At 37.3% G+C, this 24,215-nt stretch overlaps 1 protein-coding gene across 4 annotated transcripts in view; it reads right to left on the bottom strand.

The window, feature by feature from the left end:
* TMEM161B (transmembrane protein 161B) overlaps positions 1-23,973 on the bottom strand; it is a 36,950-nt gene extending 12,977 nt beyond the window's left edge. The window contains exons 1-7 of one of the 4 annotated variants that reach the window (XM_062512608.1): positions 23,888-23,939; positions 19,071-22,293; positions 16,133-16,236; positions 11,560-11,640; positions 7,334-7,431; positions 5,538-5,694; positions 142-293 (exon numbers count right to left, since the gene is read on the bottom strand). In XM_062512608.1, the coding sequence (XP_062368592.1) occupies positions 142-293; positions 5,538-5,694; positions 7,334-7,431; positions 11,560-11,640; positions 16,133-16,206 (562 nt within the window). In that variant the 5' untranslated portion in view covers positions 16,207-16,236; positions 19,071-22,293; positions 23,888-23,939. Of the gene's footprint in view, positions 1-141; positions 294-5,537; positions 5,695-7,333; positions 7,432-11,559; positions 11,641-16,132; positions 16,237-19,070; positions 22,294-23,887 lie in introns of all 4 variants that reach the window. The other 3 variants (XM_062512611.1, XM_062512609.1, XM_062512610.1) reach the window with 3 other exon arrangements.
* Between the last annotated feature and the right edge of the window lie 242 nt (positions 23,974-24,215).

Consider the following 24,215-nt stretch of genomic DNA (forward strand, 5'->3'; position numbering starts at 1 on the left):
TCATTTCAAAGCCTATTTTCTTAGAAGCATAAGACTTACACCATTCATTTTAACAAAAATTTTCACAAAAACACTGGAAATATTCTTTTTTCAGATCATACAATCACTACAGCTGTTTCAAACACTAAAGAAAGGAATTACCTGATTCCAACCCAAACTCTAGATAGTTTTCTGTCACAATGAGTATTGCCATTGCTTTCACAAAGAAGAAAAAACCAAAGGTGACACAGACTGATCTTTCACCTCCATCCTCAACTTTGAAATAATGAGTAGTCAATGAAAACAGTACCTTACTGTGTAAGAGAAAGGTCAAGGAAAATTAAGTTTGCAAAATAACTGTAACTATAACTAAGAATTATAATCTTGTATTTTGATCATCTACACCAGGGCTGTTCTATGATGTGCATTTATTCCTTTTGAAGTTAATATGTGTTCAGCTAATTTCAGGTTTAATTGCAGAACACATTAAAGCATAATAATAACATAATTCATAGCCAGGGATACTCTGCAGTAGAGTTTTGATCTAGGCTTATTTATAGTAAGAAAGAAGACACATGAAAAGATGAATTTATATTTCTCTCCTTTCAGATATAATAATTTTGCTTGGAAAAGACCTTTAAGATCAAGTCCAACCATCAACCTAACACCAATAAGTTCACCACTAAGCATTTTCTCAAGCACTTCAACTATGTACATATTTGAGATTTTTAGCTCAAAGACAGCTAAAGACGACGGAACACTGAGCCTTATCTAGGAAACAAAAATCTATCCCATGCTCACCTTAGAAAAATGAAGTCAGTCTTAAAACCCCTCTATGATCTGGCATGATACATCAAACCCTTTTATCTAGCCCCCCTGCCACAAACACAAATATTTAAGATAGTACCTGCTCTGTTATCAGAGTGTTTTAAAAATATTTATTACGTATTCTTTTTTTAAACATTTCTAAATCAGTTCTAAAGCGAAACAGATTAGAAACTTTCCATGATACACTGTCAATTCTTATTACTATGAACTGCAGCTCATTAGAATTTAAACAGTAGGCAATATCCAGTCCAGATTTTAATAAAGTATTTGGAGATAACTCCAGGCATTACATGATTTAAAAAAAAAAAAAAAAGAGAAAAAGAGAAACAAGATTTTAAATGCAATCTGCATCAATTTTTCCCCCCCACTATGCAATAACACAGTTGCATTTCCCCATTTCTAATGTTGAAATAATTTTAATATGTAGAGTACACAAAAACATTTTTGAGGTATCTATTCAGTAAAACATTTGAACAACCATCAGTCTCTCAAGAAACTATGATTATGCAATATCACACTTCAACAGGTAGCACACATTTAACATACAAACTGCTGAACTTCATGTATATGCAAAGAGATTCTAATATACATAATATCTAAGGACAGCATCTAGTAAATCTAATCTCATATAGTAATCACCTTCAGACCCCTCTATACTTTACAGAAAGAACTGATGCATCACAAGGAAGACTTAACTCATCCCGAAAAGAAGTACATAATAGATGTACATCATGCAGACTGTGTTCTAGAAAGCTTTGTTTCTCTAATAATACATGCTTAAACCAAGGCTCTTTTTACAGCTAGGGACATTAATCACAAACTGAAAACACCCTGAATTTAAACAAAGGACTTAATAACAGCTTGTGATCAACAGTCTTATCACCAGACTTATGACCCCCCCAGATGCTTCATGACTTTAAGAATGGATTGTGTCTGAAGGATTTGGAAAATTCAAGGAGGAAAAAGAAAACATACTAACAGTAAATTACAATTACAGTGCACATTAATAAATACTTGATAAATAGATTCATGATTACACAAATGACATGACTGAAACCCTCTGTTAAGTAAAAAAATCACCAGTGCTTCTGTTGTGGGGTTGGAGAAAATTGAAGCATTATGGCCTCCTTCATTACTTCCTTCCATTGCAAGACCTAATATTCTGATCTACTGAAGGAATAATTTGGGAGTATTTAGTGCTAAGTTAATAGATTGCCCGCATCAGCCTCCCCTTCCATTCAGATTTTTTTGGCCACAAGAGGCATTATAGAATTGTATGCTTTGCATAGTGCATACAGTTGCAGGAACTGTAGAATTTTTTAATTTTACAACAATAATTTCATTTTTTTAACTGCTGCCATTATGGTATTATTTAATTTTATAGTTCATATGGTAGAAATGAAAAAGATCCATCTTCTGTTCCTACTAAAACACATGAAAACTGTGAATTCACAGGAGCAGAGAACATTCTGAGTTGGATGGGGCCCATAGGATTATCCAGCTCCTGAGGCCTGCACAGCACCATTCCCAAGAATCACACCATGTGCCTGACACCACTGTCCAGATGTTTCTGGACAAGAAAAGATTTTCCTGACAAGTCTGTCAGGCTTGGGGCTGTGAGCACTTCCATGGGGAGCCTGTTCCAGTGACCAAGTGCCTTCCATGTCAAAAACATTTTCCTAATATTCAATCTAAACCTCCCCGACTTAACTTCAGGCCATTTACTCGAGTCCTGTCTCAGGTCACCACAGAGCAGAGATCAGTGGCTCTCCTCTTCCCCTCACAAGGAAGTTGTAGGCTGCAATGAGGTCTCCTCTCAGTCTCCTCTTCTCAAGGCTGAACAGACCAAGCGACCTCAGTCACTCCTCAAACAGCTTCCTCTCCTTCATCATCCTCATAACCTCCTTTAGATGCTCTCTAAAAACTGAATGTCTTTCTTCGTGCAGGACAATACCCTCCCTTGCCTGGCTGGCCATGCTGGGCCAGTTTGCCCTCCTGGCTGCCAGAGCACTACTGACTCACACTCAACCTTCTGTCAACCAGCAGACTCAGGTCCTCTTCCATGGCACTACTTTCCAGACTCCTGTTCCCTGGTCTGCCCATACAAACAGGGTTGCCCCATCCCAGGTGCAGAATCCAGCACAGAATCTTTCCCTTGTTGAACTTAGTATGGTTGTTGATTGCCAAAATCTCTTAATTTGTCAAGGCTACTCTGCAGGGCCACCCTGTCCTCAAGGGAGTCAACATCTCCTCCCAGTTTTCTGTCATCTGCAAACTTGCTTTCTATCCTCAGTACAACTTTTCACCTCTTAACACACAGGCATGAAACAGAAGAAACAGTTGTCAGCAAAACAAAATTGTTCTATATTCAACTTTTGACATATCATGTTGATTGCTTTCTGTAAAAAATATGTAGACAACCAAATTTTTCTGAATCTTCTATTATCACAGAATCTTTTCTGGTCTTGACATATTGAGTTAGCAATTAGTTGAGTAAGTTTTAAGCATTCTCTACATCCCAAAAGTCTGATGTCACAACACATGAATTAACCTCTTCTGAAATCTCATTTGACTAGGTTCCAGTGACCACAAGTATTGTTACCAATACCTCTGTATTCTACCTCCTGCACCCAAAAAGCTATAATGCCTGGAATAAATTATGTTAACATATTTATGGAGATGTTAAGATTAATACAAAATTTAGACTCTGCTTCCTGGTACTGCATCCTTCTACGCTGCCACTAACTCCTCATATAGGTACTAAACACAGCTCTAACAGATACTTGTGTATTCACACTACTGAGACAAAAATCTTGCACTGACAGGCAACTTAAATATTTTTAAGATTCTGCCCTGAATTGATGACCAAATGAAAGGACAGTGTACAAAGCCACGGTAAGAAGGTGTCACTGCAGTGAATTTTCTTACAATATATAATTCACAACTCTGTTTCACCTAGAATTGCAACTATTATATATTATTTAAAATTGACTACTCCTGAGATACAAGAGAGGAAGCAGACAGGGCATTGTCACCAATAAATTAAAGAGTACACTGGGGCTTTAGTATTAGAAGCTTGTTTTTCCATTAGTTCTATTAAACTCCCCCTCATCCTCAAAATTGGAATGAAATGTGTTGCCTATCACTTCTCATTTTTTAAATAGAAGCCACTTCTTTTTACTTTCTTCTGCAAAGATTAAACTCAAATTCCCAATTTCACACCAAAAAATAAAACAAGGGATGTGCATTAACAACTATATATTACCTGTAGTGAAGCTATAATACAATTAAAAGGTGCACAAGAGCCAAACACTGATTTTCTTCTCACAGACTAGAAAAAACACCTTTTGAACCATGGATCTGTTCACTGACATGTCAAAGGGGAAACACATGATCTGGAAGCATGCTACTGATGTTCTTTTTTCCAGCTATGAGTTGACTTCCTCCTCTAGCAAGTTTTTATACATTACAAGCAAAAACTCTGGAAAAATTCTATCCCTTATACTTCAGTCTACTAAGAAAAGAACTCCAGTCCATACTATAAAGGCAGCACACATTTTCATAAGGCAAGGACATGGCATTTATCAAGGACAGGCAAGCACGAAGCACATTCAGAACTCTTAGCCAAATGTAACCAAACATTAGAGTTCAAGGTTTTACGTAACACCACCAGCTACTGCTAATATTACAAACCAACTGAAAAAACCACAACATATTAAGAATCTCTCAAGAACTAGCATTTATAGTGGAAACTATTTTGAATATTCAAGGGCTTTATCAACTGCAACTTAGCACCTTATCTGTTCTCAGCTGCTGAAGGAGCAGAGGAGTTGTAGCAATTCACATTCCAGTTCACCTTTCTATAATCTGCACTCTTACAAGCTCTTATTCAATTCTACTACTTTATCCACTATCATACCTTTGAACTGAAACTTTCTGCCCTGAAGTGTGTCTGGATTCGTATGTGGAATGCAGTTAATTACCATGCAAGCATATATGTCCCATACTGCCTTGTCCAGTTAAAAAAAAAAAAAAGTTAACTGCTTAATTAACTGCTTTCTCCATAACAAAAGAAACATTTTATGGTTTCATAATGCCTGTTTTCACTTCTGTTTCCCTCAGTTTCAGAAGTGAGTTTAGCTTTTCACAGAGCTCAGTTCCTACAACTGTCTACATACCTTATTTTTGCATTTTAAAATTATAAATTCATGCATGCATTTTTGCAATAAACTAGTATACACATCACTGTACTATTATGATCAGGAAGTATCAGATTAAACATACTGAAAACAAAAAATGTGCATTAAATGTCTAACTTCTTCAAAAGCTGTGCTTTATGTACACATAACTATCACTGACTGCCAAACTGAGTAAAATCAAGTTAGTTTGTAACCACTAAATTTCTCCAGAGGTTTTGCTTGTAATGTATAAAAGTTACTGTAGAACCACTACATACAATAGATGAGCACTAACTATATTTGCATACATGTATTTTTCTCCTAAATGGTCTGGTATTAATGTTAATTAAGCTAAATGAGACCAGCATTTACAAAGAGCACAAACAGCATATAGATTATTCAACAACAGCATCATCTTACAGGATCCTTTATCCAAATAATAAATATTTCTGTATCCCATCCATCAGTGGCACAGAGATTTATACAAATTGCAGCATGATGTAGACTATTTGGAACAGGTAGAGGGGGATTCAACAAAACAGAAAAGGATACACTGCAAAAGCCAAGACAAGCAGACACCACACTATACTGATATTCATTTCTTGGGAGGGCTTCATAATGCTGTAATAGGCTTCAGTTACCACATACACAACTGTAGCTGCAACAGTGAAATCCACCAACCACTGATATTCGGGAAAGTAATGCAATGCTGAAAAATACAAGTTTGTGAATGTCAAAGGTATGTTTTAAGGAGATATGATGCATATAGAATGGAGTAGCAACTAAAAGAGGTTTTCAATTGTGTGTGAAGTATATCAAAGTCAAGTTAAGGTAGATCCAGATCAACCTAGTGAAATGCAACAACAATGAAAAAGTTACTCAACAATGTGAACTTCGTTCTTTACTATTCTAGTATTTTATCACCTTAGCCTTTATACATTAACATCCTAAATCCAAAAAGCATACTTAATTTAGATTCCACAACACAGAGAGTAAACAGTTTTCCAGTTGAGTCTGGCTGCAATTCCAGACAAGAGGTTTGCTTAGATCCTTTTGTAAAGATTAAAATCCCAGTGGCTATTATTGATTATATTACAAATAAACAGTTCTTATTTCATTTTACAAACCCCCACCATCTAAGATACTGATGATTTTCTCATGAGATGTTGTTCATACATCCTATAAGCAATAATGGTTGTGTAAACTTCACCATAAAAATTCCGGGGATCATACTGTGCTGCACACAGGCTGGATGTTATGGAGAGAGCTCCCATAGGTGCTGGAAACTGCAAAGAACCATTTGTGACAACGAAAATTGTCCCTCCCAAACACCTTCCCTACATTTACACAGTTTGAAAGTGAGAAAAAAATTACTGAACATCTGACTTGACTACAAGTTACCTCTTAGCAAAGACCGGAAATTGGGCAAACTTAGGTATTTCCAAGTCCCATGCTTATTTTGAAATAACAAGTTGGTTAGATTGACAAACAAATTGTATGTATTACTTTTCAAACACAGTCAAATTCTATCTTGTGTAACTCAGGCTAACAATTAAATGCTATCAATTAAGGAAGTAACACTAATTGAAACTTGTGAATGCTTTGCTTATTTATTTTAAAAACTTCATTTCTGTTATAAAAATGCTGTCTCCTACAATTTTAGCTGAGAAGTCACCTTCATAGGAATATGCATACTTTCTTTTTATATTTATCCAGAGAACATGTAAGGATAAAAATGTAGGTAGAAGGGAAATACATATCACACATACATACTCATATAAGAACTTTCTGTAACAAAATGAGTGATTATGTTTAATAATTAAAAATTAACATCTAAAAAAATTAGCACCTTCCAAAACACTTTATGCCCCATACTTCTGTACTGTCACTTGCTGTTTTTAAGCATTTTACCTGAATGTTTGGGATGCATGCTTGAAAGGGCTTAGGTTCTAATGCTACAGCACATCTCCTATTTATTTATAGCAGAAAGAATATGACTTGTCATCTGCCAATTGTTATTTTCTTGTACAAAGCTAAAAACTATTCTGAATAGACTACGATGCGATTCTTTCGGTGTAGTCTCATTTTGCTATGGACACCTGATACAACAGTTGTGCTTTATGCTGGATTTCACTACTCATCCTTTCCACAAGACTACCTTTAAATGTAACTCATGGAATGCAAAAGGAGACTTAGCCCTACTAGCTGCTTTCTCATTCATGATCAGTTTTGCTTCTCTTCATTCACTGTCTACAAAACATATATTTCAGCATTAATTACAAATAAACACTTGATAGAAAGAATAAGGATATATTGGAAATAATATACTATTATTTGTGTGCTCTTACCAATAGTGTCCCTTTCTGTTACAGATTTTGTTTCCAGATGAAGATCAATATCTTTTGGAATGGTTAAGGGCTTGTTTTCAATATGACCATTATATTTTCTGTAAAATAAATAAATAAATAAATAAATAGATAGTACAAGCATGGGTATGAAAAATTAGATTTTTTCAATACATAATGACATTTCAAATTATAGAATTTTTTTCCCCAAATATAAATATTTCTCTATTCAGAGCTACAGGGTGTTCCCAAGTTCAAAAAAAGAAAAAAAAATGTTTTGCATTACTCCTTATTGTCACAACAAACAGGTACATCACATGAGCTGAACTGACCTAGATCCCTGAAAAGTCCAACCTACTAGCCAACAAGCGAAGACAACTGAAGGCATCATTCTAATCTATAAAGATGTGTATTTAGAACAAAAGGCACTTTTCATCTGGAGCTCTCAAACTATACCAATATCATTGCTCTCCACTTTCCTGAAATTAAGTCACAGTAGTAGACTTCAAATTACAAAACCCAGAACACCCTGAAAACAAAGTTAAAGAATTCTGTCTGGTAGATCAGCATCACTAACTAATGTAAAACTTCCCTCTTCCACTATTAAAAAAAAAACAACAAAACTATTAAAGGTGATCAGAAGATGTTTTGTTAGATTACAAAAATCAAACCTAAAACTTAAAACCTCTAAAAGGCTAGACGGAAACAATAAACTGTCACATTTTAGAATATCAATTCTGAAATTAGAAAAGGAGGGATGGATTTTCCACAGAAAAACAAATTATTGGGATATAAGCATTAAAAAGAAATCACATCAATCATGAACTTAGTTTTCAGGAATGCTTTCATCTCAGCTCATACATGAGAGGCAAATACAAGCAGAAAGCATTAATAAAATTTTTCAGGTTATATTAATGTTTAGTATAACATGAAGCACAAGAATTCTAATGGACAAACTGTAGATAGGAATCTAAAGCATTACTCAAAAAATTCAGTTGTGCAAATCTACACAAGAAGTCCCAAACACTGCCCAAGGACTTGACTACCAGCAAGCTCCTCTGTACTTCACTGCCCCCACCTGTACTGATTATTTTCCTACTGCCTATTTACAGGAGTACTATCATCTTGAGTGTGATGAACATTTTTACTACTGAAGCCATTTCAGATCAATTAAAACTTGGTGTTCCTACACTTTAATTATTCCAGGGGCCCCACAATCCAAGAGGCAGAACATACTCAAGATCATTGAATTATTTAGTTCAAAGTAATTCACAGTAGATACGGACCTTAACAATTATAACACAAACTATTCTGAAGCAGAAAACCTGCCTAATATTCCTGTGCTCCTAAAGCCTCCAGCATTACTGAAGTGTAATATGCACTGAATAAAATTAACTAAAATTTCATACTACAGCTGTTTCTACAGCAAATTTTCAAGCAAGCTCCTTGTATCTCCTTTAATAATTTCTCTTTAAATTAGTTCAGACTGAAAGTGTATTTAAGAAACAGGCATTACACTTTTCAAGACAATGGGCTTGACAAAGAAAATTCTTTACCTTGGAAATTATTCTTTATCATGGGGCGATATCAAACAGATGCATCCTTATTTCTCCCATATTGTTTCTCATCTCCTTTTTGAAATTACTCACAAGATGTATATTACATTTTGTGCAACCTTAATCAGTAAATCCAAACCAACTCAACAGGAACAATTCCCACTTAACTATGGTTCTTCCTGAAGAGTCACTTCTTTCAAGAACACAGACGTATGTTTATTCATTAAAAAATAATTTATTATTCATTCAGCTGATAAACAAACAAAGCAAATGTCATTTAAGCCTCCACATTGCCCCTTTAGTTTCTTTGAAGTTTTATATTCTCCTACGATTAACATTCACCCTGGTACAACCACCTACTACTACTATTGCAAAAGACTGGCAAGGGTGAGGAAAGGCAGTAAGAGCAAAATACAGTTATTATTTGGCAGTGCAATTGTGGTTTTCAGTTTAAGGTTTATACAGGTGGACTTAAGCTTGCAATTACATAATTAAAGTTATTTCACATATGAATAAATATCACTAGTTAAATGGAAAATTACAAATTACGATCTTATTCACAATTATTTTTTCTTTATTTTTTGCCATAGAAAACTGCTAAGATAAAAAAAAGATTCTTAATTTTAAGGAATGTTGCAAAAAAAATAAAATTACTACTTTACAAGGATCAACTTAGTCCAGAGAATGGCAGTGAATGATACTGCATCCTGTATTCCATGAGGCTTAGTACTGGGCCACATCCTTATAGATCTTTACAGATCATCTGGACAAGGGGATGGAGGGCACTCTCAAATTTCCAAACACTAAGCTGGATGTGAGTGTTGATCTCCTGAAAGGCAGAAAGGCCCTACAGAGAGATCTGGACAGGCTGCATTGATGGGCTGACACCCATGGGCATGAGGTTCAACAAGACCAAGTGCTGGGTCCTATACTTGAGTCACAACAACCCCATGCAGTGCTACAGGATGGTGCAGAGCCACTTGAAAACTGCCCAGCAGAAGAGGATCTGGGGCTGCTGGTTAACAGCTGCTAAACATAAGCCAACACAAATCTACGGAGCCAGGAAGACCAAGGGCATCCTTGTCTTGACAGTGTGGGAAGCAGGACCAGGGCAGTGGCTGTACCCTGTACTCTGCACTGCTGAGGTGACATCTCAAATCCTGTGTCCAGTTTTGGGTTCCTCACAACCAGGAAGACACTGAGGTGCTTGAGCAAGGGGAGGGCCATGGAACTGGGGAAGGGTCTGGACTACAAGTTTGATGAGGAGAAGCTGAAGGATCTGGGGAAGTCAGCCTGCAGAAAAGGAGGCTCACAGGGAACCACCTTGTTCTCTACAACTGCCTGAGGCAAGGATGTAGCAAAGTGGGGGATGGCCTCTTCTCAAGGTTAACTAATGACGGGATAAGAGGATCTACCTTCAAGCTGTGCCAGGGGACATTCACCATGGACCTCAAGAGGAATTTTGTCATGGAATTGGAACAGTCTTCCTGGGCCATGTGTTGGAGTCATCATCCCTAGAGGTCTTCAAGAAATGACTGGATGTGGCCTTTAGGGCCATGTTCCAGTTGACATGGGATCAAAGGTTGGACTAGATGATCTCAGAGGTCTTTTTCAACCTTAATCAGGTAAATGAGACTGCTAATCATGCTGCTTAAGAGCTAGGAAACAGGAGGAAAAATCACATTACAATTAACAGATTATATCAGCAGTGCAGAGATTAATTCAAATCTTAAGATTTGTAAGAGCTCATACTGGGATGAAGAAACCAGAGCTAGAGCAAACCTCCTGTGTTGCCAAGAAAGAAAACCAGAGTGGATTGTCTGGTTCTAAAAAAAGCCAATTTAGAAATATTTCATCAACATGGCCAGCTCTACCACCTCAGAATGTGTCAGTTCTTGATGCAGCTGTACTTCTGGTATGGCTGTTCAGAATTTCATGTCTGACTACCAGAAATCTACTTCCATCTTAAACTGATAGTCATTCTAACCCCTCAGTTGTCTTCAAATAGATACAACCACCCCAGCTCCTTTAGGTTCCTTAAGTATGATAGACTTTGTTTCCTGGATGATCCTAGCAGCTCTGTTCACTTGTTCACACATAAAATTATTTTTTCTTGAACACAAGTGATCAGACCTGTATACAGTAATCCAGATTAAGTTCTACACTGGTGTCTTGTCCAAGAGGACTAATATTTCCTTCTCTCTTCACTAGAAACATTTCACATAATACATCCTAGGAGCCCATTTACCTTTTTCAGAGCTGTGTTAAGAGTGGCGGCTCATAGTAATCCTATGTAGAACTAATATACTCAAATCTTTCTTCTCTTGCTTCAAGATGAAGAGCTACTATCCTAAAAATTTGTTTCCTCAGTTTTTATCTAAATGCACACATTCACTCAAAATACTTGCCATCAAATTAACATTTCACACACTATTTTGTGGATGGAAATTAACCAGTTCTGCACAATTTGGGAATGTCCAACTTTGTTAAACTCACAGAACACATTTTGGTAAAGAACTGCAGCAGTTAATGCAAGCAGGGCAGTTATATGCAACTAGAACTCTTTAACTCACACTAAGACAAAAGTAGGCTGGCAAAGTTATTAGATGAACCGTACCATGCTGAAAAAAAACCCAAAAGGTGGGGGAAGACAAGCTTAAAACAAGTATTTACCTATCTTTTTTACTCTTCCCTCTTTGCTTCCCTGCAAGAATCCGAAGTTCTTCTTCAGTGGGGTGTTGATACCACCGTAAGCTAAAGAAAAAGAAAATCTCAAGTAAAACAATACCATTATTCACAACTTAGGGCATGGCTTTCAAAACGCTGTATCACAACACACACTTACTAAGACACCTGTCATTTGTTATTCCTAAGCAAGGAATGACCTCTGTCTGACAGTACCTACCCTGCCTGAACTGAACAACAGCTAGAGCTCAGTTCTTGTCAGCAAATGAGGCATTTATACAAAATTAGAAAGCCTTGTCACTTGGTCCTTCACATGAAACCCCTTCAGTCCTCAAAACACCAACTTAAGATATCATCAAATACAGCAAACACAATCATACAAGGTAGGAAAGTTCACTAGGAATAATTGTACCACTACAATTACTTATCAGAACCATAGTCTAAATAACTTAATAAAGTATACTATATCCCCTCCAAACGAAGCAATTTTCCAGAAGCTGAAATAGCTATTATCTAATAATCATTACCAGTACTTTTTCTTAAGCAGAGCAAACCATAACATCAACATCCCTTTCCTTAAATACCTCCTCAGTGATATCTTCGACTTTTATTAGAAAAAGTGCTATTAAAAATCCCACTAATTTGCATAGAGTTGACCTACAAGTTTTTTCACTTTCACAGTTCAATGCACCATTCATTGTTCATTCATTTTAAAGGCAAGAAATTGCATGGAAATTCTAAAGAGGACAAACAGAGATGGTTAAGTGTCTAAGATGGCATATTTTACCTAAATCTCTAAGCACAATAAAAACCTTAGTAACTGAAACAAGGCCTTTTCCACATTCAACAGGCAAGGTTATTGTCCAGATGCAGGAAGGCTATCACTAGGATCTCCACGCTGAAATGGTAAGGCAAAGGAGACCACGCATTAACAAGAACAGATTTGAGAAACGCGTGTGGAAGTAGAAGGCCACTGACAAGTCACACATAGTGGCACAGGCCAACACTGAGATAATAAAGGAATCCACAACCATCACCACACAATAAGAAGACTTCATCAAGTAGGACCATTCAAATCCATGTTGGTGAATTAGAGATCATGTTAGATTCATTTCCAAAAAGTTAGCAAAGGCAAATATGGAAGGCATCAGAACTCAGTCTCAAGCCACTTGATAACATTTGGTTCCCAGCTCTATTTTAGAAAGGCTTCTTCATTTTGGGAACTCTTCAAGAGAAAAGAATGCTAGTACCAGCCAACAGAACAAGAAACCATTGCCCACTGCAAGTTTCCACTGAAGGAAATCACTGCCAGTTCCAAAACTGAAAACAGCAAATATAACAAATTTTGTATTAACAGTTTTTGATGGGAAAGAAGGAACTGAATTTTGTATAGGTAAGAGTGAAAGTTACGTCATTAATTCTTTTTTTTTTTTTTTTTAATTATGTGTCGTCCAGTTGAGGAATCTGTGATTTGCAAACTTTGCGGCAAAAGAGACTTTAAGACGGAGACATAAATAAACCAGAGAAACAAGCTTTTCATACAAGAAGTCAAACTGCTCTGGAGACGTTAACTGCTATCCTTTACACAACCCAAGGCAACCGTGAAAAAGCAAATATATAATGTGGTAAGTGTTTTTTCACTTACCACATTACCTTGATCTGAACTTGGGATACTAATGATCAAAGCCACCTATGCAGTAAAGAAATTTTTCAAAATCTTTCCTGCACAAACAGAGAAATAATACCTAAGACAACAGAACAGACAAAATTATTGTTCTGTGTAGCATGCCAACACAAATCAAACTACAAATTAGACCACAATTTGTTCCTAATTATACTACAAAATGACTTGGCAAGTGATACCTAATTACAACTAATAGGATAAAGAGTTCTGGTATTTCTCAGTTGATAAACACACCTTGCATTTAATATCTCAAAACCAAGAGATTTGAACAAACATTTTCATAAAGAGAGAGTTAATAAAAAGTAGTTTATATCTGTTTTAGCTTACATATGCTTAAAAGTGAAATCCCACAACTGATTGATTACCTAATGGCTTTGACATAGCCAAGTCAGTCTGAACAGCAACAGACACATAGACATGCCCTAGTTAATTTGAATAAAGGTCATTAATGAATCCACAACAAAAGATCCATTTTCTACCGTCTTCCTTATATGGCCTAAAAACATAGTGACTGATATAGCTGAGCGACTTAAAAGCAATGTTTTGGTAGAGAATGTTTTATTAGTTAAAAATAATGCAAGGCCTACACAGATATTTAGGCTTCAATAGGTCTATTTAGTTGCATTCAAGCTCTGAAAATAGCACTGACTGAAAAAGTTTGTATTTCTTAACAAATTTATGTAAATTGCTTTTCAAGACTCGATAGCTATTTATTCCATTAACAAGTAATTACCTTGAGTCCCTCTACGCTAACAATTCTTTTAGATTATGAAAAGTCTTTGTTTCCTTTTAACAGATTTCTCATAAACACATAAGAGACACATAGACACCTTTAAACAAACTGGTAACTTAATGTTTCGGTCTTGTCTGATATCAAGCTTATCCTCCCTCTCATTTAGCAAGGGCTATCTACAGACATTTCAAATCTGTCTTGCCTGCCAATCCTTCAGAAGCAAGACATTCAAACAAAGTCACTTAAAAACCACTACTGGATACCAAAGTTGTTAGCAGTAGTTAGTAGTTAAGTCTACTAATAAAGGAAAGGAGGAGCAAGTGGTAATTTTTTCTTAGACAGCCAGACTGCTTTAAGAGTGTGCCTGTACCTGCACACTTACATGTATATACCACCCCACCTCACTCACACAGGTCTGTCAAATACCACTGGCAAAAAGACAGCACTAAGCAAAATGTATTAAAGATAAAAGATAGTTTCTTAGTTAACCTGACAGACTAACTGCTTTTATTTCTGCCATTAGAATTCAGGTTCTTGTTGCAGTGAATCTTCTGACTTATTTTTATTTCAAGAATACAGGATTATTTCTGAGTCTTTATGCAATTCCTGTATTCAGGGAATTATTCAGAGTTACGGAGCTCTGTATTTCAGAGCCTGAAATTACAATGCACTAAAATAGTTAGCAGATAAATAAAGGAAAGCTGAAAAACAACGAGTTTTTCAAGGCTACTAATATGGAAGGCAATAAGACTCTCACTGACTTCATTAAGAGCAGAATTACCTAAGCACAAGTGCTGAAATCCTGCTTGAGATATTTATCAATCTGCAGATGTACAAAGATAATCTGAGAAATTGATTTGAAAAATACTTGAACAGCGAACTTCTCCCTATCACTGGCACAAAGCATGCCTTAAAACAAGGATACAGTGAGTAAAAACTTCACAAGAATGAAGAATATGGGCATAGCTGACAAATTATTTTACAAGAGCAATTACACATTTAAATTTTCAGACAGAAGTTTAAATCAATCTTAGACATGAAAGGTACAATATATCATTCGGATGATTGCTGATAAAAGACTCTCATGGTGACAGACCTTAAAAATAAATGGTAAGCAATTTCATATTCATTAGTGTCATCTTCTTTTTAGAGCACAAGAAATGTGATCAACACCCTGCAAATATGGTTAACAGTGAAACTTCACCCAGTAATAAAGAGTATGATTCCTGTTTGTGTTATCCACATGACAATTACTGTCTTCTGTTATACCTAACAGACATCTAAACAACATTTACAGTCACTTCACATTAGCAACTTGATGGGTGATGAAATCTGGGATATTAAAAAGGAACAAATTGATAATTATGAGATGCAGAGAAAAGAAGTCAACAGAAAGACTTGTTGATACTCCTATGGAGTGCATTATTATTCAAGGATACTCCTTCAGAAAGCATGCAGTAAGGATTTGATATTCTCAAAATTTTAATGGTTACAAAAGACAGCACAGTACCCGCTAATCATACAAAGTGTTCTTCTTACTAAATGTAAAATCTCAGTTATCTATGATTCCTTTTAATATTTAACATACTGATTTATATTCAAAACAGCTGCTGCTTTTCATTGTTATTATGGATACAGCCACACAGGCTGTATCCACCCTTGCAACTCATTATGTCTGACGAATTGTTAAGGAAGGAAGTAGTGTACTGAAATTTACACCAATCCTGTCCTTCAACATATTAAAAAGGAATTATTTTTTTATAAATACCTAAGCACTCTTCATATACAAGGCTAATCAGGAGGAAGACTGTCAACAATACAGAGACAGTGCAGACGAAAACAAAATCCTTTAATTCTTCAGTATCTTGTACTCAATTTAGCTTTTGAATAATAAAGGATGCTTTTTGTACCTTTAATATAACAGCTGAAAAACAATTAATTTTATGATATAATTAATAGCAACAAATATGTTCATTTACAGCAACACTGTCTTTTTGCCTTGAGCCCACAAATAAGCTGTAACAATGCTATGGTAATAAATGTACTATAAGCCAATTACTTTAAAAAAAAACAAACAAAACCAGTATGTTTTACTGTTACTACTCTGATGCGTAAGTGCAGTACCATATACACACTTATCTTACCTGCCACTACAGAGAAGCCAACGAGCAAGAGAATAGTGAGGTATGATCTTCTGTATGACACTAGCCATTACCATGGTAACCACCAACTGTACACCTATCACACCCTGTAGAGAAGTAAGTCAATAACAAGACAGTCAGTATGTGTTTTAGAAAAGTGCTGAAGTATCTTTAGAAAAAAATAATTTAATAACACTGTATAACAGGCACAATACACTGGGGAGGAATCAGGGGAGGGAGAGGGCAGAATACTGTAGTAGTTTAAAAGAAAAGCTCTCTGAAACTTGCTACAATCACTTACAAACTTCATCAAAGGGAAAAAGCATTCCCAGGTCACCATAGCTAATCTCCCTGAAGAGGTCTATGATCCTCCCCCTCATATTGCTGGTCTCATTATCTATTTCCTCTTTGTTTACCCACATGTGTGGGTTTCTATCTTCTCTGATTAGTCGTTTTCAAGGACTCCTCTCCACATCATCCTCATGCTCATCTTACCAGCTCAGTCCACCTCTTTTTCCTCTTGATTTGAGGGTCATCCCCTCCTTACTCTCTTAAATCCTAGTCTAAACACCAGTTTAACCAGACTACTGCCAAATATACTCTTGTCCCACTTGGTCAGGCAGACATTGTGCCATCTTAGCAGTCTTCTCCGCACCACAAGAGAGTCCCATGGTCATACAAGCCAAGTCCCTGCTGTCAACACGTGCTATGCAATGAGCTATCAACCTACAACTCTTCATCAACCTTCCCCCTCCCTACCAGCAGTATAATCTTTCATCCTAAATACTGCAGTAAAGAAAGTATATGCACTTCAATGCTTTCTCCTTTAGTAAAACACAAATTATGTCAATACTGCTTTTATTAAAAAACACAGGCAGATAAAATGTTTTTGGACATGCATTATTATCTGTAATTCAACATGACTGAGGGAGACTGAGACAGCACAAATTATCCTTTAAGCATTTAAAAAGACTTCCAATATGTTACAATGTCTCATTAAAATGTGCCACTTTTCAATTAAAAGTAGGTGCTACTCCTTTATACTCTGTAGCAACACCTTTGGAGGGGGGGGCTCGATACCACCAAGTTTCTTTGGTGTTCTAAAGTCTCTTCGCCTTTCTCCCCTATTCTCCCCTACTTGGAATTTCTACTGCTTCTACAGTTTAGCACCATCAACTCCTTGAGGTACCTCAAAAAGTAAAATCTCACTTTTGTGTATGTTCTATTTTACTGATATCAGGATCAAGAGCTGTATGTATTTGAACACTCAACCTTTATTAAGGATTATGCATAGTTCTGTGCACAGATTACTCAAACCAATCCCACCAGCCCCCTAGCTAAGGGAAGTGTACTTCTAATGAAAGGAAGTCTTACCAACTGCATGCATAATACATATGCTATACTTACATTACTAAATTGCTAAGACAGCATATACTTTTTGGGTATAAAATAAACCATTTTAAAATCAAATGTTTATTCTGACTACCTCGCACTAAACCCTAACCACTTCCACCCAATGTAAGAGAGAAATCACTGTCCCTTCATCTAGCCTCTCTACTAAGCCATTATTCTCAGATGTCTCTCTCTCTCAGGGTGAACTTACATTAATGTTTTTCTAGAATAATGTTTTTATTAGAAGCACAGCCTAATCAAGTGCTAGTATGCCTCTTCATTTGCTCCTAGAGCTTCCTATCTGTAAGGGAAAGAAATTGCCTTAACTCAGGACAAGAGGAAAAAGATGCAAACCGAGGCAGTGTTTTTTATACAGGGCACCAGGTCCACTAGGTGAGCTAAAATACAATTCAAGAGACTGCTTAAATGTTCAGCAACAGAAACTGATTTCCTTACTCAAGCAAATGCTACAGATTGTAACAGAATTCATTACGAATAATTTCTGTTAACTACTGAATGTCTTTCTGCACCCTATATTCCCCTTTCCAGCAGAAATTTCTAGTGCTCATTCCCAAAAAGTTACCTCTGCATTTGATAAAAATAGAAGGACCTACAAACCTTTCAGTGCACAAATTAAAATAACCAGGCAAGTTTTAAGCCACTTGAAAAAGCAACAAAAAACAACCAAACCTAAAACCCAATGGTATCACTAAACTTAATTTTGACTTTGAGGAGGAAATATCCTAACATCCTTCTGGTATTTTTCTACACTTTAAGCAAGTAAAAAATGTGTATATATACATATATATGCCATATATGGGCATTTTTCTTCATTTCCTGAAGGTTAGTAATCAATCACAAGCAATACTCTTAACAGAGAAAAACCTGTCACAAGAATTTTTTTTTTTAAAATACACTGCATTAATGTTCTTGCAACCAGCCAAGAATACGAGTCACAGGAACACAGCAGATGATACAGTGAGTAAAAATACATGCTATGTGCATAGTACAACTTCTTGCCAACTCTATGTTTTTGCCTGGATGTGTTTATACTCTACTTATGTTTACTAACACACTCCAGAATAACTATAACATCCAACTACCCCATATTACAACGCTAGAACACATTTTCCCTCCATCCCCAAATACAGGGCTCAGTTCAGGCTCTGTCTAGATCCAGTCTCCCCCATACTTCTGAGTCTTTACACTGGTATCACTTTGAAATCAAAACCACTCATTTCAGAAACATCAATGAAGATTAGGTGTTTGTTTCCACCAACATCTTACATCCTCTACTTGCATATTCTAAATTAGAAGACAAAGCATTTAGATTTTAGTCAGAAATCTGCAACTCTCAAAATCTGGAGTATGAGAAAATAGAGTGGTGTCTGTTTGAGGGAGAAAATGCTCAATGGAAAAGCTGACACCACAGGGGGTTTTGAGGACCTCAGGTAAACAAACCCTGGAACCCACCACCTGATCTCTGTTGAAGCAATTAGCACACAATCAGTGATCAAGTTGACTCAAAACTAAGAGAAATACTACTCACCTGTTAAGAGATGAGGAACTGCTGCACAGGTTCAATAAAGTATCTGCAGTTACAGAATAGTTTGTGGAACTGAAACCATTTCATAAGGTCTTCAACACTGATTCCACATGCCTCCATGTCCCTATCATACTTCAGCTTTGCAGCTTGAAACTTGAAATCCAAGTTAAAGACACTAGAGAGAGAGGTCTGTATTCTGCTGATCAAAGACATTTCTGTCAATCTCTAATGCTGGGAAGCATGAGAATCAAAGCCGACTATGTAATTTTTTCTGCAAAACACAGGCTGGCAAGAAACCTCGTGGTCAAAAACAAGACTGAAATGGTACAGCCATGCAGCAACAACACAGTCTGATAAACTGCAGTCTGGCTGTCTTCCTTCCACAGAGGAAGATCTCTGATGAGAGGTTTCTCAGACGTCTTGAGCACTGTGGTCACTTCCTGATCCTACAGCAACCATGGCATTCCTACCTTTGTTTGAGTAGCATAGCACACTTTACATAAAAGCTTAAAATAAAGCAGAGCAGAGAACACATTAAGTGGTCCACAAGAATAGTTTTAGCAGTCACATTAAAGTGAAGACTGACAGATTTCTTAAAATTGGTAGGAAAAAAATGGCAGGCCAAAAAGGCAAAAGTGTAAGACTGAATAAAGTATAACCTGGACTTTGGTTTTCACAGTCTATTATACTACATACCTGGACACAGAGTTGCTGATTACTAGAAGGACAAAAACCCAGAATAGGCAATTAAGATAAAGTTACGATACTCTTATCTACACAGTAGGTGTACTTATAAAACATCAAAAGCCATCTCAGAGTAACAAAACTAATTCCAACAAGTTTTTAAAAGTATTTCTACCTACAGAAGAATTTTCTTTTCATCATTAAATGATTGATAGAACATGAAGTACAAGGATAGAAAAGGCTGACTGCATTATGCAAAGACACCACTCCAGTTTCCTTATTCTGACCTTGCCCAAGGCTATTCCTCCTTACCTGCAGTAAAAGGGCAGGGATTTCCATCTCTCCTTCCCTTTAACACCTGTCTATATATTACAAGCAATTCAAATGCCCAGCTTTACACAGGACTTTGAAACTACTTGTTCTCTGACAGTAACTATCTCCCCTATTACAAGATGAGGGCCTTGAGCTGAAGGCAACTGCTCTATGCACCAGGACTGCAGTAGGGATACAACTGTAGGACTGATAAACAGCTGGCAGAATCCCATTCACCATTTCACCTTCAGAAATTTAATGCCCACTGCTTACTTTCTGATGTGGCAAGTCTTGTAAAAGCAGGATTTTGACACAACTGTATTTGAGTATTCCACAGATATTAATACAGGGCATAACAATATATTTCCATGGTAGCACACAAACATACTAACACAGCTGTGGTTTTTCAAGGGTGAAATTGAAAAATTTCTGCTGTAACAGTAGTGGCCACCAAGATTTCTAAGAGAATGTAACAAATGCTCCTATCTCCAGCAATTTTAAAACTGCAATCAATGATAGTTGTGAAGTCTGGAAGATAAATTAGTACAACCACTTTGAAATGCCATTTACTAGCTGACACATTACTGCTTTTGCTGTAAATGAGACTTTTCACTATATAAATTTTTTTCTCATATGCAAATTTTTCTTCACATGTTTGTGTCCATCCTAAAGCTCCAGCTTGCAAAAGCAAGATTGCGTTCTCCTGAAACTTAAATGCAATTCAAAATTGTTTTCTAAACAGTAGGAAATATTATATAGGATGGTGAAAGAAAAATGAGCTTGTTGTGCAACATCTTGAAGTGAATGCTTCCTATGAAAAGGACTACTTTCATAGAATTCCTATAATCGTTATGATAATCAGCAATCTGAGACAGTTCAAATCCTATGATTTGTGAAAATCAGACATTCATACAGCTAATTTTGGAAAAGAAACCTATGCCAAGAGAGCTCTTTAATAAAATCAGATTTTTACTTTTTTTTCTATTCTCATGACTAAGGCTTCCCTGAATTAGAATTTTCATGCACCTACCATTGTTTTCAACAAAAGATGTATAAAGTGGCACGAAGAATATACAAGGTCTTCAATACTACCACCCAACTGCTCACCCTCACAGAATCTTTCAAAGACAAAGTAACTTCTCTCTTGACCAGTGTATTTCCAGAGCCAAAGAAGAACCATAAACTGCTGCTTGGAATGTGCATGACCCCCTTTGAAACAAGGTGATTTGTTTGAAACCAAAATTATGCTTTAGTCAGTGAACAGCATTTTACCTGACAGTCTTGCTTCATTTACCACTGAGGCTCCCTGAGCACAAAGATTACAGAACTAGTGGTCATTAGGTAAATCAAGTTATTGCTTTAGAAATCTCATGTATGGAACAAGGGCATTTATAAAAATGCAATTTTATCATTATTACTGAAGAGGCAATATCGAATACCTGTTGCAGTGAACACCAACATATATATATATTATTAAATTATAAAAAGACTAGTTCTGAGAAATTATGTATGACATAGGGAAAAGAAGGTTATTTACATTTCATTATTATTTTCCCAAGATATTCAAAACTTAGTTTGCCCAATATTTCCACAAAAAAGACAAGTAGGAACTACAGAAGTTCCCACTCTCTAGAAGACTTGCTTTTTAAAGAACAGGTTCTGCCATTACAGGAATCATTCCAAGTATAAAAAAAAGAAAAGTTTTTAATGCCTCCGCTGAACAGTCTAAAACACCATGGTCTTCCCAAGTATTAAGACACTTGTGCAAAGCTTGAAGTCATGACCTAACTGACACTGCAGCTGCACTGATGTGTCTGGACAGTCCCAGCCTGGCAGCTGTTGAGATTTAAAACTTGATTTCTAAGCCTCTTGGTAAAAGAGAAACTGATGAACATTTCATTCTCCTGTCACTTTGGAAGTGGAAAATACTGCTTCCAAACAGCACAGAAGTAGATCACCATCTTTTGCCTTTGCTTACGTCACGGAATCACACACAAAGATTATTTGCCCACAGTACAGGCACCCAGCAAAGAAAACTGGACATGATCTTTCAACCCCATTAGGTAAAACAAGCAAGCACTCAATTAATTTATATAAGGACCAACACTGAAAGGAAAAAGTTTTTTGCTTGCATTTTTCCAAATGTAGCTTCCAATACTAGACCACAGCACTCATGGACTCCTACAAATGAGAGGAGCATTTCAAGGCCTTTTGAATAAATATTCTAACCCTTGTGGAAGGGAAGGAAAAAACAAAGAAAAGGAAAAACAAAGAAAAGGAAAAACAAAGAAAAGGAAAAACAAAGAAAAGGAAAAACGACCAAAAGGAAAAAGAGAAAAAAAGACTTTATGAGAAAAAAAACCCAAAACAACACAATTCATCTCATAAGCCAAAATTTACAGTATAAAAAGTACTTTAGTGGACTAATATGATTAAACTTTTAAGTATGAGAACAGTTAAAGGCAGATTTTAGCCAAAACATACTTGTAAAGTGAATTTCTTCAGACTTACGTGAATGAACTAACACTGGTACCAGTTGAAATGACATATTGACACATTGATATAGTCATATGGAAGAGAAATATATTAATGGCACATACAAAATATATTTTTATACCCACAGACCCTGTTCCTCATATCTTAAACATAAGTATGTTAAAATCTAATCAACTCGTGTTTTAAATGATAACTATGACCTAGATACAAAATCCAGCATATCTCTATAGAGATGTATTTATATATTATTTTATATTCATTAAATACTTAGCCTGCTCTATTGAAGCAACATATATCCAACAAGGTTAGTTACACCTTTAGCAGGAATTACACCAAACTTTGCTCTTTTCCTACTATGTTACAAAGTGATTTATTGGGCACTACATTTTGCCCAAAAAAAATTGTAGCTGTGCTGAAATACTTGCTGTGAAAAACAATTTGAGGTGGGACTTTTTTTCATGAGATCCCTTCCAGCCCCAAATGCTCTGTGATTCTACGACAGTCATGTGCTGCCACACGGACACAGGGCAGCTCTGACATGACCCAGAGCACCAAGCCTGAACTTGTGGCAACAAATGACAAGGTGTCTAGCAAAGGTTTCTGGATATATCCGAAATCACATACAAGCTCCATTTACAGGGGATTTAAGGAGATCCAACAAGACAGTCGTACTCATAGAATCGATGTTTAAAAAGAGCTTAAGATCAAGTCCAAATGTCAACCCAGCACTGCCACTGTAATCCCTGAACTATTAAAACACATCACCAGCACCAGGCCCAAACGTTTCTAAAACATTTTCAGGGACCGTGACTACACCACCTCGCTGGGCAACTTATTCCAATGCCTGACCACCCGAATAATGAATTTTCTTTTTTTCCAGTATCTAATTTCCATTTCCAATGTCTTAGCCTGAGGTCATTCCCCAGCATTTCACTGCAGGCACGGAAGAGACCAGTACCCACCCCACTACAACCTCAGTCAGGTAGTTATAGAGGGGCAGAAGGATCACATGCATTTATATAGAGACATCCTAACCCCGTTACAGAGCACCAAGTGCAGTGGCTCACTCTGCTTCCCAGTGGAAAAGCAGCAGAGATGGAAACAACCATTGGGCAGCGGAACCGTGTCGGTGTAAGACCGCAGAAGGCAGCAGACGCCGCGGTGCTCCGTTCACAAGCGCCGATTGCAGAGCTCTATAGTGTCACTCCGCTGACTCCCTACCCCCAACGCGCCCAAACTCCCGAGCTGTCCCCATAGGCAAGGACCGGGACCCGCAGCAGCTCAGCCCCGTGCCAAGGGAGGCGAGCGGACCCGACCGCCCCGCTCACCATGGTGCCCGCGCTAGCCCCGTCAGCCGCCGCTGCCGCCCGGCACGGCCCCACTCCCGGCACATAAAACCGCCCACCCGCCGCTCCTGCCCAGCGCACGCCGCAGACACGCCGGGATCCCGCCGCGCGCAAGGCCCGCCTGAGCTGTCCCACCAGCTGCCTGCGCGGGCGGCACCCCGGAGCACTGAGACCGCGCCGCGACGGACAGCCCCGGCATCACCGCTCCACCCCTGCGGGCCGGCGACAAGCTGAGAAGGTAGTGGCGCCCGCCGCGGCGCACGGCCCGCGGGCCCCTTGGAGGCAGCCCCGTCAGGCGCCACGGGGCCAG

The sequence above is a fragment of the Cinclus cinclus genome, chromosome Z, assembly GCF_963662255.1.
Source record: "Cinclus cinclus chromosome Z, bCinCin1.1, whole genome shotgun sequence".
In the NCBI taxonomy this organism is placed as follows: Eukaryota; Metazoa; Chordata; class Aves; order Passeriformes; family Cinclidae; genus Cinclus; species Cinclus cinclus.